General features: G+C 36.8%; 1 protein-coding gene across 1 annotated transcript in view; it reads right to left on the reverse strand.

Moving 5' to 3' along the window:
* Positions 1 to 19,816, reverse strand: part of slit3 (slit homolog 3 (Drosophila)) — a 566,711-nt gene that overhangs the window by 220,824 nt on the left and 326,071 nt on the right. Inside the window, exon 5 of the mRNA XM_028812973.2 lies at positions 621 to 692. Within this exon, the coding sequence (XP_028668806.1) occupies positions 621 to 692 (72 nt within the window). The remainder of the gene's footprint in view (positions 1 to 620; positions 693 to 19,816) is intronic.

The raw sequence follows: 19,816 nt of genomic DNA on the forward strand, positions 1-19,816 counted from the left end.
ATAATAAATATATTATAACATAATAAATACTATATACACTATATAAACAAATACTTGCACATATATTGCATGTAATATATAATACCATACGAATTGTATTGTACATATCATGTGTTGCTATGTTGCATGCTATGTATACTTTTGTGTGTGTGTGTGTGCCTTTTATTGATATTGTATAATTGTCAGTTTTTCTGAAGTGACATGCAAGTAAGAATTACCATGTACATCTCACAATAACTTAAACTTTCTTTAAAAGGATTAATTCTTTAACTCGGGATATTTTTCCAGTACAGACGCACAAAGACAGTTTACCATGGTAGGAACAAATACTATGATATTAACAAGTACTGTAATGGATTAGACATTTGTCTGTCACAGGGTACTCTTACACAAATGCCCACATTTTATAATTAAGAACTGCCAATCTGGCAAACTTTGTCTTTTGCATTATTGAAGTAATTCTGAAGTCTCTAGACAAAACACACATAAAACAGGAAGAAGGTAGCAAATTACACAGAGGAAATTTCAAATTCATCAGCAAACAAATTCATCACGAATCAGATTCATCAGCAATCAAATTTACTGCACTTTTGTACAGAGAAACATGCTTATATACTCACAGGTTTTTGACATTGGTGATTCCACGGAAAGCCTTACGAGGAATGGCTTGAATCTGGTTTTCACTCAGATCCCTACGGAAGAAAAATATTTACAATTGTTATCAAGGGATTCATCAATAGTTATTTATTTATTATTGCTACTCAAAATATCCCTATAATAGATAGATAGATAGATAGATAATAGAAAAACAAAAGAATTTGCTTGAATAGTCCTAGTCATGTATCAAGTATTCTGTTTAACAGTTAAATTCTGACTTTCTGGTATTTCATTGTAAACCCTTTTGTGTTCAGCATCATATAAAATCCAATTGGACTACAACAGAACTAACCTTTTAACTACAAGTGAAAATCTGAAAAATGTTTAAAAATAATAAGATCACAAAAATGATTTTTAGTAGAATCTAAAGAATTTGGTAGAAAACCCAATAATCTTCCCCACTCCTAGGAAAACTAATATCAACTTCAAAATTATATAAGTACAATAAATATTGTCAGAATGACGAAAGTTTTATGATAATTAACTGCTTCATCATTGGGAGTAATGGAATGTCTTTTGCCCTGATTTCTAGACTCAAAATTTTACCACTCCTTCTTCCATTGCTTTGTTCTGGCCAATCTCGTCTCCTTTTATACCTACTTGTTGACCCAAAATGTTTTTTAAGGAGAAAGATTTATAGCTTTATCATCTTTGGTGCTTACTATATTGACCATTGACACTAGTGTTGGATTGGTACTAAAATTTTGACTTCAGTATTGATACCAGCTTTCAGACCTCAGTACCAGTACTGAAATGGTTCCAAAGTAAATAAAAGATAACTCCAAAACAACTCCCATCTTACTGCAGCCTCCCTTATGTTCCGCACTACATGCCACATCCCTGTTAGCTGTGAAGTTCCAATCGCACCAAAGCAATTAGGGTTGGGGTTTGGTTCTCCGTGAAGTCCCAGTTAACACTGTAGCAATAGGGAGGGGGAGGTTTTGCACCAGGAAGTCCCGATTGTGCCGAAGCAATAAGATGATATTTTCTTCTGTTAAGTCATTGTTGCATCAAAACCAAAGGATAGTTGCGGGTTTGTTCCTCACGAAATCAGAATCGCGGAAAAGCCATAAAGGGGAGGTGGGGGGTATTGTTCCCATTAAGTCACCATCGTGTCAAAGCAATAAAATTCACCATTGCGTCAAAGAAAAAAATGTCCCCCCATGAACTCCTGATCACATTGTAGCAATAATGGAAGGGATGTCCCATTAAGGTCCTAATCATGTTAAAGTAATAAGGGGAGGGGGAGTCCCACGTGAAGTTCAGGTTGTGTTGAAGCATGCAGTTTCATTGTGTGAAGTAAACAAAATTGAAGCTTTTCCACTATTGCAGTAGTGAGTTTAGAGGGAAGGGGGGTGGTAAAGGATTGAAAGAAAACCTGATGGTTTACTGAAAATCCAGAAATACTAGTACTGTGTTGTTTTTAAATTTGGGTTTTTTAATACTTTACCAGTATTGGTATGCCACACAACCATAACTGACTGGGAAATGCTCTATAGAAATAAAATGTATATTATTATTATTATTAATCAGCAGTTCCTCTGAGAAATTCTTTGACATCAGTGTACCTAGACACCCAACAATTACAAACTAAGCATTGGAAACAAAACTTGGCAATCCAATGAGAAAACATTATACATACTGTACATGTTATGATGTATATAGTATGTTACATATGGATATTATTTCACATCCGAAGGTGGTGCATTTTAGGTTAATTGGCTAATGCATGAATTAGAAAATAATTGCCTACATTGGGTCAAATATAAATTGGACATTTGTGAGAGGGGGATAAGTAAAATATTAATGGTTAGTGGGCTACTCCTTTGTTTAGAAAAATCAAAAAGTTGGGGGAGATGCAATTAAAATTAAAGAAAATCTAAATGCATATCTAATTGGTGGTATGCAAAACTTGAAAATTTGATGTTGCTTCTGTACATACATTAGAGACATCTTTGGAAATGAATACATATGATACTGTGTCTTCAATAAATAAGGCTATGTCTACACTACCTCATTTTTGTGCCTTTAATTCACAATACCTCTGTGTTTTTAATGCTGAAAACAGTGACTTTTGAAAACACTCTCCAGAGCCAAACGCTTTTGGAAACACTGACTCTGTGTAGTAACATCCATCCATCCATCCATTTTCCAACCTGCTGAATCCGAACACAGGGTCACGGGGATTTGCTGGAGCCAATCCCAGCCAACACAGGGCACAAGGCAGGAACCAATCCCGGGCAGGGTGCCAACCCACCGCAGGACGCACACAAACACACCCACACACCAAGCACACACTAGGGCCAATTTAGAATCGCCAATCCACCTAACCTGCATGCCTTTGGACTGTGGGAGGAAACAGGAGTGTCCGGAGGAAATCCATGTAGACATGGGGAGAACATGCAAACTCCACGCAGGGAGGACCCAGGAAGCGAACCCAGGTCTCCTAACTGCGAGGCAGCAGTGCTACCACTGCGCCACCGTGCCGCCCATGTAGTAACATAGACAGGTAAAAATCATGCTTTGTTTTGTTCATGCTTATTATTAGCTCTTCTCCAATCTGGATCCTGCTCTTTACAACGTCTCACTCATTTCCTGATTGGTCACCCTTCACAGAAGAAAGCCACATTCCGACATAGTGGACGTAGAAGACTTGCTATCCATGGTGCTTGTTGTATTTCTTACCTGTGTACAACTTGAATACTGCAAGCATGCACAAAGGGCAAATAATTTACCAGTCACTATTATTTTGCGATATATTCCCTGGCCTGCGAATGTATTCCTGTGTGTAACTCTTAAATGAATCGGCTGCACAATTGTCTTGTAGATCTAAGATAGTGAAGGGCTGACAATTTTCATGATCTTAATCAAAATAAAATGGAATTACTGATAGCTAGTCCTCCTGCCAAAGATCAAACTGGTTTTGAACTTCTTGGCTCTTTCGTGGATTTTTGCAAACCCTGTGTTCAGAATCTTGGGGTTATTTTTGATAGTAATCTCTCATTTAAGAAACATATAATTTCTGTGGTCAAGCAATGCTTTTTCCAGCTTTGTCTTTTAGCCAAGGTTGAGCCTTTTTTATCTGCTAGGAATCTTGAGAAAATTACTCATGCTTTTATCTTTTCTCGGCCTGATTACTGCAACATTTTGTGTTCTGGGATTAGCAAATCCCTAATGCAACAGGTTGCCTTTGGTCAAGAATGCTGCTGCCTGTGTTTTGGTCGGGGAAAAAAAGTCTGATTTTTCATTTATAATTTTAGCCTCTTTACACTTGGTGTTATTTTCAGAATCGATTTTAAAATTTTGCTGGTTTTTAAATCAGTCATGGGTGTACTCCCAGTTATTTATCTGAACTGTGTGTTATACACCTGCCATCCAGAGAGCTTAGATATACCAGTCAGTTGTCTCTTGTTGTCCCTTGTACTAAGTGCAAAACTAAGGAGGTTAGGGCTTGTGCTGCTGCTGCACCTCGTCTGTGGAATTCTTTACCTAATTACATGAAGGAGTCCCTCTCAATTGAACTGTTTAAAATGAGGTGCATTTCTATTCTCTAGCTTTCCGTAACCTTCACTGATACTGATGGTTCCTTCTTCATAGTCATTTGTTTGTTTTAATTTACTGCTGGTTTGTATTGTGTTTAACTATATTTTATTTTATTTTTTTCATTTATGCTTATCATATATTTTATTGTAAAGCACTTTGGCCATGGAAGTATAGATGTTGTTTTAAATGTGCTCTATAAATAAGTAAATTGACATTGTTCTAACATTGTAAAAACTAAACTGCATGTGTATTCTATTCAAAGTGAAATTGTCATTTGTAGAAGCATTTCATTGCTTTAGAATGAAGATGTGGCACTTAGAAAATAGAAATTTTCAGACAAGAGAATAAGAAATCTAATTTCGTTTCAGTACAAAGTGGACAGGTGCAGATGTGATCAATGTTCAACTAAAGCCATCATCTGCACAAGAAAGCACAGATAAAGATTTCAAGGATTCCAACAATAAAGATTGCAATGACTGGAGTAGATCTCCTTCACAATTATTTGGAAAACCTTTAACTTCTTTCGGAAACAGGAATGATGCTAAGAAAAGGAATAAAAAGTTTCAGTGATACCGAAATTTAGTCATATAAGATATGTAATCTAGCCCCTCCACAGTCTGCAGTAGGACACTGAAACATATACTTTCTTATTTTAGGAGGGGTGGGGTGGGTTATACCAGTCTATTTTGAATTCTAACCTGAACAACATCCAATAGAGTCCGGCTATTTTCATGTAAGTTTAAACTTTCTATCACATCTTAGACAGGTACAATTGAGGCAGACTGTTTTATCTAAAATTGACCCAGTGTGGATGTGTATGTTATTATGCATTCCAAAAAACTAGTTTCCCATCCAGGATGGATTCCTGTCTTGTTGCTGGAATGGAGTTCATATTCACAGGATAGAGAAATGGAAGAAACAAGTACAGAACATTTTGAAATGAATAAATGAAATAGGAGTATTTATTTTAAATACATTTTTTTCAGGGTGAGACAAGTCTCTGAACTGAGATGACATGTACAAGCATGCTTTATGTTGTTTCATCCTGCCTTGTGTCCATTACTATTGGTATAGGCTCCAGTTTTTTAAAACCCTGAACATGTTATAAAAAATAGATGAATAAAAATGTTTGAATAAAAAAATCATCACAGCAGTATTCTGGATAAATAAAAGCTGTGTTAGAGCTGAGGCATACATCACAGAAAGTAAAACAAAATATTTTTACAATATGGATGCAAAACTGAGAAGACACCCCAAAGGGACTTCAGAAACACACAAATGAAAGACTTGCAAAGAGTGATAACATAAATCCACAATAAAAAATTTACAAATTTCTAAATATTGAAAAATAAAAAAATGAGAAAGGTTCAAATAGTTCGAATCTAACACCATATTCAGACCAAAACTACCATCTGTGGTGCATACAAGAAACAAGACAGTCACCCACGCATATGCCTTCAAAAAAAAAAAAAAGATAAAGTATCCTGAATAAAAAGGAGTTCTCCATTCATCTCCTGTCAGTGACAATCTGCTTGTAAATTCTGTTAATTTTATTTTCATCCCACTCTCCTTTTCTGTGACTCATAGGATGACGGCTATAAATCTCCATGACTTCCCCTATTGATTCCAATTAAAGCCTCCCATGTCCAGACAAACTGGCAGTCACAGAACATATTACTGATAGACGATGAAAAAGACCACTCCCAGGGTGTTCACCCACACAAATTATACGACTTATTTGACCAGGAGAGTAAGAAAGAGAATGCCGCTGCAGCAGTGGAGCACAATTTAAATGTTACACACACAGTAATGTATAATACATTGAATCACTTCTAAGTATGAACCTCATCAAATCAATCATAAAAGAACTGTTCACCTTCCTACACAAAACCATTCAATTAAAGTAATTCATAATGCATATATATCCTAAAAACATTATATATCTATCAAAAACAATAACAACTATACGTTTTTCATTCAAATGTCTGCTTGTTCTGTAATATTATTTCATATAATAACATCTTAAATGCCATGTTATATTAGATGACTTTTCCACAGATTTTCATTTGTATCCTCCATTTACATAATCTGAGCGAGTTGGAGGTAGCTGGTTGCATGCACCTGTGAAGACAACTGCATAATGTGGCATGCCCAGTGACTCACTCCAACTGGTCCCAAACTCACTTTGACAAAATCAAACAAGATTCATTTTCTCTTTAGTCGTAGGGAGGAGGTCGTGTGTGCATGAGAGCTAACAACCAATGAATGCTCATCTGGAAGTACATTTCATATAAAGCGGCAACAAGGAATAAGAAACATGGGTGTTTTGGATCTCACAAACAAAACAGAAACGTGTCTGTTAGATGTATTGTGTTTTATGTACCACAACAAAATGAAAAATGTAGAAAAGAGCACAGATTGTAGCTAAAAGACCTGACTGTATGGTGCTATAACAACAACCTCTCCCTGAATGTCTACAAAATATGGTAGGCCATTGTTGACTTCAGAGAGAACAAAGGCCAAAACTCTCCTCTCCCAATCAATGGCTCCCCTGTTCAGAGAGTTAGCAGCTTCAGGTTACTATATACAGTATATACTATATATATATATATATATATATGTTTATATATACACAGTATGAATAGAACACAAGAAAACACTAGAAAAAAAATCACATATTCAACAGACAGAAGGGATCTCAATATGCTGATAGTCTAACTATTGAGCTAATATATATGAATATTCAACATCATTAGTTTTTCAGAAAAATGCAGGTTATGAAAATGGATTGGTATCAGTTTCATACACCTGCACTTTTAAATTTCTTTTAATTTTAGCTTCTGTAACATTATTCTGTAATAATTTAGAAACAAAAAATTGGCTTTCAAAACAATAAAAAATATGATTTTGTTTTATTTTCAATACTTCCTCTCAGGCACAACAGGGACCTGTTAGCCACATACTGTGTTATCAGTAAGAGAACATGCATGCTCATTTCATATTTCATCTGCTACTAGTATGGTTTGGATTCTTAATTAAGGAGTGACAGAAAATCAATGATTCCAAGACTATAATCTGAAATTGTTTTCTTTGCCTAGATCTCTATCCTCTACCTTCCAGTCATTAAATCAAAATTATGTCCTCATCATAACAGAAACATAGAGAACCCATTCAGATGCAGGTACTGCAATAAAATTTAATGCTCAGCTATTTTAAGAATCACTGCAAAAAAAGAAATGGGAACAATTCAATCTGGAAGAACATAACTTAAAAAAGATTGAAAACCCATAGTTTAGATGGACATGAAAGAAAAATAGGAAACAATAAAGTAACCAAATTATTCTAATGTTTGAGTATCTACATCTCAAGCTAAACTTTTATTTTCACAATGCCTTGTGAAAACTCAAACTGACGGAGTGGTGGATCTGATGTAGGGATTTGCACTGGTAATTGGAAGGTTGCCGGTTCGAATCCCGTAAATGCCAAAAGTGACTCTACTCTGTTGGGCCCTTGAGCAAGGCCCTAAACCTACAATTGCTCTGTCCTGGGTATGACATTAATCTGCATCCAGCCCTGCATGCAGGCCCTCCAACCTGCAGGGAAAAACCTGGGGATTGGTGGCAGAACTGGCACTCCGGCCACCATAAAAAAACCTCACACTGGTTCCATTCCATCTGAACTTGTGTGGTGCTGAGGTGCCACCCACTGCATGGCTGCACTCGGGTCCTAATCTGGCATCCTGAGTTGGTTTGTCATGTGGTGTGTGCGGCAATGCACTCTATCAGCGTGTGCTCCTAACCTCTCTCTCTTGCTCAAACTAATTTAGACCTTAATATCCCGATGATTGATTTAACTTCTTTGTTTTCTTCAATATTTTTTTTTGCAAAATCAAAATCTGCACCAAATAATCTAGGTAAGATAATATTTACTGTATTTGGTTTTATATGTAAGTAGGATAATGTTCCAAAGCACTATGCTGAATAAAAGTAATTTATATGGGTCTGCTTGGTTGTCATGATTTTACTAAGCACAGAAAAGACACTTGTGTGGAATCAAATACTCAGATGACAATTGGGAGAGATAATAGGTATGATGAAATGGAAGGAAATTTCTGTAGAGTTCCCTCAAAGCAGTGCATGGTAACAGAGGAGTTTGAAGTGTGACACTTCTAGTCATTGCAAATATAGGTAGCCAAAAAACTATATTTCTAATGTCTCTGTAACAATGAGAGTTTACCGTACTGCTGCAAAAGGGCAGTCTGACATCACAGCCCTTATGTTCCGAAGAGTATTAATGACTTTGCAAGTGACCTCAGGGATGACACCCAGGATGTGAATCACAAGAATAATTCAAAGACTTCTCCCTGTAAAAGACCCTCTGAATGCAGATTTAGTATGTGATTTGTGGCAATGTCTTGGCTGGCACGTGGCAAGTGTAAGCAGTAATTTAGAACAGAGTAATATTTATAGTGATTGGATAAAACACTGACAGACCTATTTTGAGGAATTTGAAGGTTGATAAGAGAGTTAGCCTCCACTCCAACTGCACCAGGTTCTGACTAACTGTATAGCCTGATACAGTGGAGGATAAGGCCTTCAACAGTATAGCACTGATTGATACTACAGTAATCCCTCGCTATATCGCGCTTCGCCTTTCGCGGCTTCACTCCATCGCGGATTTTATATGTAAGCATATTTAAATATATATTGCGGATTTTTCGCTGCTTCGCGGGTTTCTGCGGACAATGGGTCTTTTAATTTCTGGTACATGCTTCCTCAGTTGGTTTGCCCAGTTGATTTCATACAAGGGACGCTATTGGCAGATGGTTGAGAAGCTACCCAGCTTACATTTCTCTTTCTCTTGCGCTGACTTTCTCTGATCCTGACGTAGGGGGATTGAGCAGGGGGGCTGTTCGCACACCTAGACCAGGGGTAGGCAACGTCAGTCCTGGAGAGCCGCAGTGGTTGCAGGTTTTTGTTCCAACCCAGTTTCTTAATGAGCAATCAATTATTGCTTAGATGGAGAACTTCTGGCTACTTTGTCTTTTACATCTTATTACTAAATAAGGAGCCATTAACACACTGAATGCAGCTGTTTAAGATTGAAATAAGCAATTAAGGGCGGGGAGACTTAACAAGCGAGACCACTAAAATGAAGCATCAAACTATCACTTAAGCAATAAGTGTTTCATCAGCAATAATTGATTGCTCATTAAGAAACTGGGTTGGAACAAAAACCTGCAACCACTGCGGCTCTCCAGGACTGACGTTGCCTACCCCTGACCTAGACGATACGCTCGTCTAAAAATGCTGAAAGATTATCTTCACGTTGTTATCTTTTGTGCAGCTGCTTCCTGAAACGACATGCTGCACAGTGCTTTGCATACTTAAAAGCTCGAAGGGCACGTATTGATTTTTGTTTGTCTCTCTCTCTCTCTCCCTGCTCCTGATGGAGGGGGTGTGAGCTGCTGCCTTCAACAGCTTTGTGCCGCGGTGCTTCGCATACTTAACAGCCAAACAGCCCTATTGATTTGTTTGGTTTTTTCTCTATCTCTCTGACAGCCTGTGCTCCTGACACGCACTCCTTTGAAGAGGAAGATATGTTTGCATTCTTTTAATTGTGAGACGGAACTGTCATCTCTGTCTTGTCATGGAGCACAGTTTAAGCTTTTGAAAAAGAGACAAATGTTTGTTTGCAGTGTTTTGAATAACGTTCCTGTCTCTACAACCTCCTGTGTTTCTGCACAAATCTGTGACCCAAGCATGACAATATAAAAATAACCATATAAACATATGGTTTCTACTTCGCGGATTTTCTTATTTCGCGGGTGGCTCTGGAACGCAACCCCCGTGATGGAGGAGGGATTACTGTATTCTATTCTTCTATTTTTGTTTATGCCTGTATAATATGATAAAGAGTCAAATGACTGTAGTGCATATACTTATAGAAGCCACCTTCAGATGGAACCCCAGTCCTGAGGCATAAACGTTAATCTTCTCATACGCACTATTTATGTAAGCTGTAATAATGCGGTAAATGAATAGGATATGTTCTTGGATTTTAGTTTGTTATAAGGAACATTAGCAAAGGTAGATTTAACATAGGGGAAATATATATATGTATTTAATGACCAGGGTGATGATTTGGTGTTGCAAGGCTTATACCTTCTGCCATCTCAATCACTGTTGCTGACTCCCCAAATTTATTCTTTCCAAGTGGCACACACCCATCCATACACTCATATTTGCCTTGTTTGCTGCTTAGGCATTTCACGCTTCCGGCTACACTTCTCACCTCCCTTGGGCTCAGAGGCAGCGCCATCTGCTTCACTTTCCTCATCTTTATGAGATAATGCAAGCCAGGATCCTTGGGATGGATTGCTGGTGGACACATACCTAGACTAATGGACTTTTGCCATCATTATAATCTACATTTATAATGATACTACATTTTAGTATCTAAAGGTATTTATTTAGTTTTCTTGACATACTGGCAAAACAATATTTATTACTTTATACTGTATAACTAAGCACTCACATATAACAACTATGAATTCTACCGTACAAACAGTACAGACCACAACTACAGTGGTGTGAAAAACTATTTGCCCCCTTCCTGATTTCTTATTCTTTTGCATGTTTGTCACACAAAATGTTTCTGATCATCAAACACATTTAACCATTAGTCAAATATAACACAAGTAAACACAAAATGCAGTTTGTAAATGGTGGTTTTTATTATTTAGGGAGAAAAAAAAAATCCAAACCTACATGGCCCTGTGTGAAAAAGTAATTGCCCCCTGAACCTAATAACTGGTTGGGCCACCCTTAGCAGCAATAACTGCAATCAAGCATTTGCGATAACTTGCAATGAGTCTTTTACAGCGCTCTGGAGGAATTTTGGCCCACTCATCTTTGCAAAATTGTTGTAATTCAGCTTATTGGAGGGTTTCTAGCATGAACCGCCGTTTTAAGGTCATGCCATAGCATCTCAATTGGATTCAGGTCAGGACTTTGACTAGGCCACTCCAAAGTCTTCATTTTGTTTTTCTTCAGCCATTCAGAGGTGGATTTGCTGGTGTGTTTTGGTCATTGTCCTGTTGCAGCACTCAAGATCGCTTCAGCTTGAGTTGACGAACAGATGGCCGGACATTCTCCTTCAGGATTTTTTGGTAGACAGTAGAATTCATGGTTCCTTCTATCACAGCAAGCCTTCCAGGTCCTGAAGCAGCAAAACAACCCCAGACCATCACACTACCACCACCATATTTTTACTGTTGGTATGATGTTCTTTTTCTGAAATGCTGTGTTCCTTTTACGCCAGATGTAACGGGACATTTGCCTTCCAAAAAGTTCAACTTTTGACTCATCAGTCCACAAGGTATTTTCCAAAAGTCTTGGCAATCATTGAGATGTTTCTTAGCAAAATTGAGACGAGCCCTAATGTTCTTTTTGCTTAACAGTGGTTTGCGTCTTGGAAATCTGCCATGCAGGCCGTTTTTGCCCAGTCTCTTTCTTATGGTGGAGTCGTGAACACTGACCTTAATTGAGGCAAGTGAGGCCTGCAGTTCTTTAGACGTTGTCCTGGGGTCTTTTGTGACCTCTCGGATGAGTCGTCTCTGCGCTCTTGGGGTAATTTTGGTCGGCCGGCCACTCCTGGGAAGGTTCACCACTGTTCCATGTTTTTGCCATTTGTGGATAATGGCTCTCACTGTGGTTCGCTGGAGTCCCAAAGCTTTAGAAATGGCTTTATAACCTTTACCAGACTGATAGATCTCAATTACTTCTGTTCTCATTTGTTCCTGAATTTCTTTGGATTTTGGCATGATGTCTAGCTTTTGAGGTGCTTTTGGTCTACTTCTCTGTGTCAGGCAGCTCCTATTTAAGTGATTTCTTGATTGAAACAGGTGTGGCAGTAATCAGGCCTGGGGGTGGCTACGGAAATTGAACTCAGGTGTGATACACCACAGTTAGGTTATTTTTTAACAAGGGGGCAATTACTTTTTCACACAGGGCCATATAGGTTTGGATTTTTTTTCTCCCTAAATAATAAAAACCATCATTTAAAAACTGCATTTTGTGTTTACTTGTGTTATATTTGACTAATGGTTAAATGTGTTTGATGATCAGAAACATTTTGTGTGACAAACATGCAAAAGAATAAGAAATCAGGAAGGGGGCAAATAGTTTTTCACACCACTGTATTCTATATGTACTGAAGTTGCATAAAGAGTATCAGCATTTTAGCATATTGGTATCTGAAATTGAACATGAGTCGTAGTGTGTTTTATGTCGGCTTCATAAAGGAATTTCCTTCTCAGATGATTCATTAACTGAGGTATTGATATATATAGCGAAAAATACTAGGGTTTGCAGATGTCATGACATGAAATGTCACTATCTAGTGCTATAGTATTTACAAACAAAACTATATTTCTAGGAATCCCTTTGCAGTTTCAACTTAGTTTCTCATGCAGCCATATCCCATTTGTGTCTCACATAGAATATATGAAGTGTATTCTGAGACATAAACACAGTTTGCTCCACCACCTCCACAGATCATTCCCTCCTTACAGGAGCACTTATATATAAGGCCTGGTGTGACATGCCATAAGAATCACTCAGAAACTGTATGACTCCCATCTGTATTGCCAACCATAATGTATTTACCTAATCAGCCCCAATGTGGTGCCCAATTACAGATTAGCAAATTGTTAAATTGCTCTGGTTTTATAATTATTTTTTACTGATAAATTAAATGTATGCTGGAATTCATGCAAACAAGACCAATCTTCTAGGTGCAATCTAGGAGAAATACCCATAGAGTGTGTATTTGGAGGTTGCCTGGCAATTCTGCTGAATCACGGATGAGTAAATTGTTGATATGCTCTCGCTCTGAAATTATTTCTTACCAAACTATATGCTGGCATTCATGCAAATTGCATCACAGCTTCTAGGATCAACCATTTAATAGCCATAGTGTGTATATCTGGAGACTGGCTGGAAACTCTGAAATGTCCCTGTATAAGTAAGTGTGATGTACTGGTTTGGTTTCTATGACTCCAAATTTGAAGTGTATAAGTTTAGAAAATTAATGAAAGGTAATATATGTTGTTTTATGTTTCATATTAACTGTACTGTTCATGCAGATGTTCCCTATTTAGTAGGAAGTGCACTCAATAAAAAATACAAAAATTTGATTGAATTCATAATATGTTTGTTTTAACAGCCTGGTCTTGCCAAGACTTTTTACATTTTTTTCTTACTGTTGATGGATATGAATACAGTGTCATGGGGTACTTGCTGTACAGCTCTGGATAGGAACAGGTACCTGCTCTAAGTCAAAGTCTAAAAAACTTACTTAACATACTGAGGCTGGAGAAGAACCCACATGCAGAATTAAATAACCAATTTGGAGTGGACAAAAGAGGAGGTGTGGTGAAAGACTGGTCTCCTACTCGCTCTGTGTCACATACAGCTCGGCCAGAGACACATGTTAATGCTCTACCCTTTTACCCCCCAAAACACTATTTTACTTTATCTAACAGTCCTGACTGAATACAATATTGGAAGGTAGCAGACTATGGAAAAGCTCGTTCCAAGCGGCCCCACTACCTGAGGGACAAGCCAGCCAGCCTGACTAAAGAAGGATATATTCTTAAAGTCTCATTTCTCACTCATTTGATTTGGTTCTAATTATACTTTTTAATTGTTTTCCCTGTCTTGTTATAACAAACTGTTTTTTGCCGATAAATCAGAATTTGATTTGATTTGACTGAGAGAAATATAGAGAGCAGAAGAGCAAAGGGAGTATAAATAGATGGCTTATGCCCAATACAAGTATACTGGCCATAACTCAAGGTAGACATGCAATATCAGTGTGCTGAGCACTAACTTATAAGCAAAAGAACTAGATGTAACTGTTAAGTATTTTTAAGAGGTAGTGTGTATACCTCAGCAGGTAATTCATAACATATTGATGTGTTTCAAAGTGTATGCTTTGCTCTCACCCACTAACCATCACTATCTACAAAAATTACAGATGATAAAAAGAATAAGGCTTAAATGTAATAATTGTTAAAGCAAAGCAGCTGGTAATTCGTGGGATTCAAAGTAAAAAAAATGAATACATAAATAAGTAAATAAGTTGGTAAAGAGGGGCAAAAGTGGAGCACATGTTTCATTTGAGTATAATGCAACCCCATAATAACTGAGCCAATAAACTCTAAAATGTTTCCAGTCACTATCACTGGTTCATTATGTAATTTTTAAAGAGTAACTTAACAGACTCAGCTGTATCAATAAGGAAAGAAGAATAGTGTGTTACTTACAATGGTGGGGTTGTACTGTGCTTTGCACTGCTGCCTTACGATTCTATGTGATGGGCAGTTCAACGCCTGTTTCTTGTGTGTCCTCATGTACTCCTGTTTTTTCATACATCCAAAGGATTTGCATAAAATTGTAATTAGCAACTTTAATTTGGCCTGGTGCACATGACTAAGTCCTGTGATGGACTTGTATCTGATACAGAGTTGTTTCCACCTTGCGCAGCAAAGATAAACTTTGACTGTATGTAACATATCGAGATTTAAGTTGAGACATACAATGAATGTATAATTTAGAGTCACTTAAAAAAGTGGTTAAAAATTCATAATTGTTGCATATTTAGGCAGCAAGGAGCATTATGATCAAATACTTGTGAATTTCCCCTTGGGATTAATAAAGTATCTATCTATCTATCTATCTATCTATCTATCTATCTATCTATCTATCTATCTATCTATCTATCTATCTATCTATCTATCTATCTATCTATCTATCTATCTATCTATCTATCTATCTATCTATCTATCTACTTTACAGTGTTAAATCATAGTTCAAGTGACTTAACCTCCATATTTTATCTACCAGTGATCATATTGTAGAATTCAAGAAAAATGCATCATGCATATAAAATGTCTGTGACATATAAAGGTGTTATGTAAAACAACTTTCAATTCTCAATTCTTGATATTCTATGGGATCCTGAACAGATTCTTTCCTTTTCCAGTGCAAAGAGAGTACACATATTGAACCTGTAGTACTGGACTGAAGATGATGTCCACAATGGAAAGCTTAAAAAAGTGTGAGAGTTTCATTTTTAAATGATATAGTTTACATCATTAGTCATTACACAAACAGGCAGTTTTGTACTTTAAAGCCTGAAGTTGTAAGTTCAGTTCCCAACGCTGACCTCTCTGCCTAAATGTTAATGCTCATTTTATTGAAATGTCAGAATGACAACACCATGGCGATTTGTAAGAGACCTTTGATCAAAGCCTCAGCAATAGATAGATAGATAGATAGATAGATAGATAGATAGATAGATAGATAGATAGATAGATAGATAGATAGATAGATAGATAGATAGATAGATAGATAGATAAATAGAAAGATAGATGATAGATAGATAGATAGATAGATAAATGAAAGGCATTATATGTCTGACAGATAGATAGATAGATAGATAGATAGATAGATAGATAGATAGATAGATAGATAGATAGATAGATAGATAGATAGATAGATAGATAGATAGATAGATCATTTATATACTATCATTTATATATTTATATAGTAATAGTAATATCATTTATGTACCATCTTAATTTAAGACAGGTGGGATGGTGCTTTAGTCAATGTTCAGCTGTTGAATATAAATACATAACATATTATCACTGTTTCTCTTTGTCTACCAACAGGAAAAGAAAATGAAATCAGACATAGGAAGACATGTCTGTAGCAGATAAAAGCCACCTCATTGCTTTATGTGCCACCCAATAAAGTTCTTTAACTTTCTGCTCTTGATTCATGTCTTACATTTACCCCAAAGACTTCTTGATTTAATTTACTCACACTGCTTTATGAATAAAAATATTCCGCTATTGATCATCCCATGCGCTGATGTAGGCAAAACTCTGACAGGCATCTGGTTCATTAGACAACCCTGCCTAGAGCAAGAGAGAGCACGGGAAAATGAGTAACAGGGCCTTGTGCTTTTCAGTCATCGTAAATGGCTCAAAAGCTCCCCAGGGATGCTAATGCTGCAAATGGAGCCCCTTGACATGCCTGTGTCCAACCAATGAGCAGGCAGCTTAGCTCAAATTATAAATGGAAATTTGGTTCTGCCCCTTGTAAATATCTATTATGTTTTGTCAATACCTTAATTAAATCGGACATCTTAATGTGATTTATAGTGATCCATCAGCTTTGTACTTATAAAAGCCTTTTTGGCTCTTGCCCCAAGAACTGTCTAACAAATAAAGATGAGTTACAAAAAAGATTTTATATTTGTAAAACCAAGTATGTGTATATGTGAGTGAAACACTGAAGAAAATGATAGAAAAAGAAATATGTAATTTTCAGAATGTTTGGTCATCACAAAAAAAAACAGTGCAGGGGAAATATAACATTTTATTTTGATTGCATTAATTATACATTTTTCATTTTTTATACAAAAAAATACAAGTACAGTATGGAGCAGAATTTAACAGTAGATGATATCACATAATATGACTTGGATTTGATATACTGTATAAAGGATTATTTATTAAGTAACAAGGACAACATCAGAGACAAGTATCAAAGAAACCTGCCAATTAAAAATGGGGAAACTTAGCTACCAGTGAGTGTACCAGAGAGCCTATTACAAGGATGTCTTAAGGCAGCCCTTCTTCAAGGGCAGAGTGGTGGCTCTGAGGCTAAGGATCTGGAAGGTTGCAAGTTCAAATCTCATTACTACCAGAAGGGACCATACTGCGCTGGGCCCTTGAGCAAGGGCCGTAACCGTAAAATTGCTCCAGGGGCACTGTACAAGGGCTGACCCTGCACTCTGACCTCCAAAGGTCATGTGGAAAGACAATCTCCCCTCAGGGATTTATAAAGTGTACCAACAGTAGACATTGCTTTCTTACAGAAAAGTAAAATATTAGGGGGTGGCATTTTTTTAAATAATACAGACCTATGAACACTTAGACTCAACACAACTGCCCAATTATTTTATTCTCAGATACTAGCAATGTTTGTTCTTAACATATGATGACCTACATAATCCAACAATGACACAAACAACAATAATAATAATAATCTTCAGACTGTTGCACAGAAGACAGAGACAAAATAAGATGAAACGATCAAAAACAGTAATTCCATACTATAGTCATCTTTAAAATGGGCTTGCATTAAGACTTTTGCTAAAACTTGACAAATATCATTCTCTGTTATTCAATACCAATACTTAGATTTTCTCGTGGCACACTAAAGTATTTTTCCATAGCACATCTCTCTCTGTAAAAATTCTTTCTGAAGTTGTGACTGATTGGATAGTTATATTGTGTTATTTGTATACAAGAGGATACAATAAATTGGAATTGTAGGTAAAGAGTCCTATTTAAAGAGAATCCTTGTACTTCAATTTCATTGACTTTTGGAAATGTATTTTATTAATTTAATTGACATATTTATGTTGTGGAGCTGCCTTGGTAAGATTGTAACTAGACTGTCACCATCATCAGGTGACAAGGCGCATGTTTGGATAGAGTTTCAAAGAGACACCAATAGGACCCACAGATGCAAATTTAGTAAAACTTTAAATGCAATAAATAAATAACGCCTAGTAATACAGCTCAATTCATGCTTGTTTTTGGTAATGGAATGCCTCATATATTTTTCTAAGACTGTTTTGTAAACAGATATTGCAATATGCAATCATCCACCTCTTTGACATTCTGAAACTGTAAATTCACTGTTTTATATCAAAACCCTCCATACTTTGATGATCTCAGTCCTGTCTCCAGGATTCAATGTACAAGTCTATTAGTGATAACTCCAGTCACAGCAAAAATGGCGGTGGGGGGCCTATTTACAACTTTGCCTAGGGCAGCAAAAATTCTGGAACAAGCTCTGCTTGTGTGAATGTTGAAATGGTGGGGTCTGTACCAATGGGGTTGCCACCCTCACGGTTTCTTTAATCCTGCCTTGTGTAAATAATTTTATATAGGAGTGAAAATAATGAAGAGTAAACTTTGAGATTGTGTTCTAGAATGTCGTAGAATCCAAATTCCTGAGCACATATACCTGTGCTGAACCTATAAGATAAAGGATTTTGGATGTAGTATCATATTGAATAAAAACTACAATTTTCTAATATACTTAAATATAAACACTTCATATTGCAGCATACCATGAAAAAAATTAAATATAAATAAGCTTAATTAAAATAATTTTTTTATTCTGCATCATAAGGACATTCTTTGCCCGCAACAACATCATTATTTCTGTCTATAACACATTTTCATACATACGATGTAGCTCAAAAATGTCAGATGAAAAGATGCAAAAAAAGAAAAGCAAATTAAAATTAGGTAAGAATAATAACTAATAAACACCAAAAAATGAGGACTTACATAAAATTGACATATAATATCAGCAGTATAAATGGCCACCACACTTCATGTGACAAAGGCATACTTATTAAACTATGAAAAAGAATGTAATCCCCAACTGAGGTAAAATATATATACAGGTATCTATATATATATATGTACTAGCTATCCCCTGTGGCTTCGCCCGTGTACTAGTGAAACAGGACAGTGAGGAGGGCCCCTCCCAGCTCTCTACTCCTGACGTTACTCTTCCCCCTCCCCTTGGCCCGCAGCCTCTGTCTCAGATTAGCGCAAATATATAAGCGCAATAAGAGAAGTTGCAAAATCAACCAGAATGTTCAAGCAAATTATAGAAAAAAAAAAAGAGATCTAAATCCTTAAGTAGTTCTCTTGTTCGCTAACTAAGTGGAGTTAAGGTTCACCCCGAGGCAGATGTGAGTGAGGAAGGCCCCTCCCTCGTCCCCGCAGCCCAATGAATCTCTCTTGGATTTGCGCTAATAAATCAGTACCGCAAGCAACGGAATGTTCAAGCAAAAATCTGCTAAGTAGACAGACATACACACAGGTCTAAAAAACTATAAGAAATTCCTTGCTTGGACCACAAAATTTTTAAAACCGTTTCTTAGCAAGGGTAACCTACATTCCAAATTTCAATTCCCAAGTCCTCATGGTTCGGGAGATTTCGTGATAAGTGAGTCAGTGGTATTTGGCTTATATATATATATATATATATATATATATATATATATATATATATATATTAGTGAGGTTTCTGAACTGTTTTGGGACCCCCCCCTAAATTGGACGACATGCAGAAGCACAATTGCCACGTCTGTGGAGGGCTGTTTGTCCCTTGCTGAGGGAACCGCAGGTTCGCAGCGCCACAGCATAGAGCCACGGAAACAATCTTTATAATAATGCCTTCCACAGCAAGACAGCGGTACAAAGTAATGAAAAATAAATAAAATGAGTGCAAAATGGTGCACATTAGTAATATTCTTAATTCTCCCATCAAAATAGTGTTAAATAAAAATTTCCAAATGTCCTGGAACACATTGTGCGTACCGAGAAAAGCACTATATAAATGTAATGAATTATCCATCCATCCATCCATTTTCCAACCCGCTGAATCCAAACACAGGGTTACGGGGGTCTGCTGGAGCCAATCCCAGCCAACACAAGGCAGGAACCAAT

The sequence above is a fragment of the Erpetoichthys calabaricus genome, chromosome 11 (genome assembly GCF_900747795.2).
Source record: "Erpetoichthys calabaricus chromosome 11, fErpCal1.3, whole genome shotgun sequence".
Classification (NCBI taxonomy): domain Eukaryota; kingdom Metazoa; phylum Chordata; class Cladistia; order Polypteriformes; family Polypteridae; genus Erpetoichthys; species Erpetoichthys calabaricus.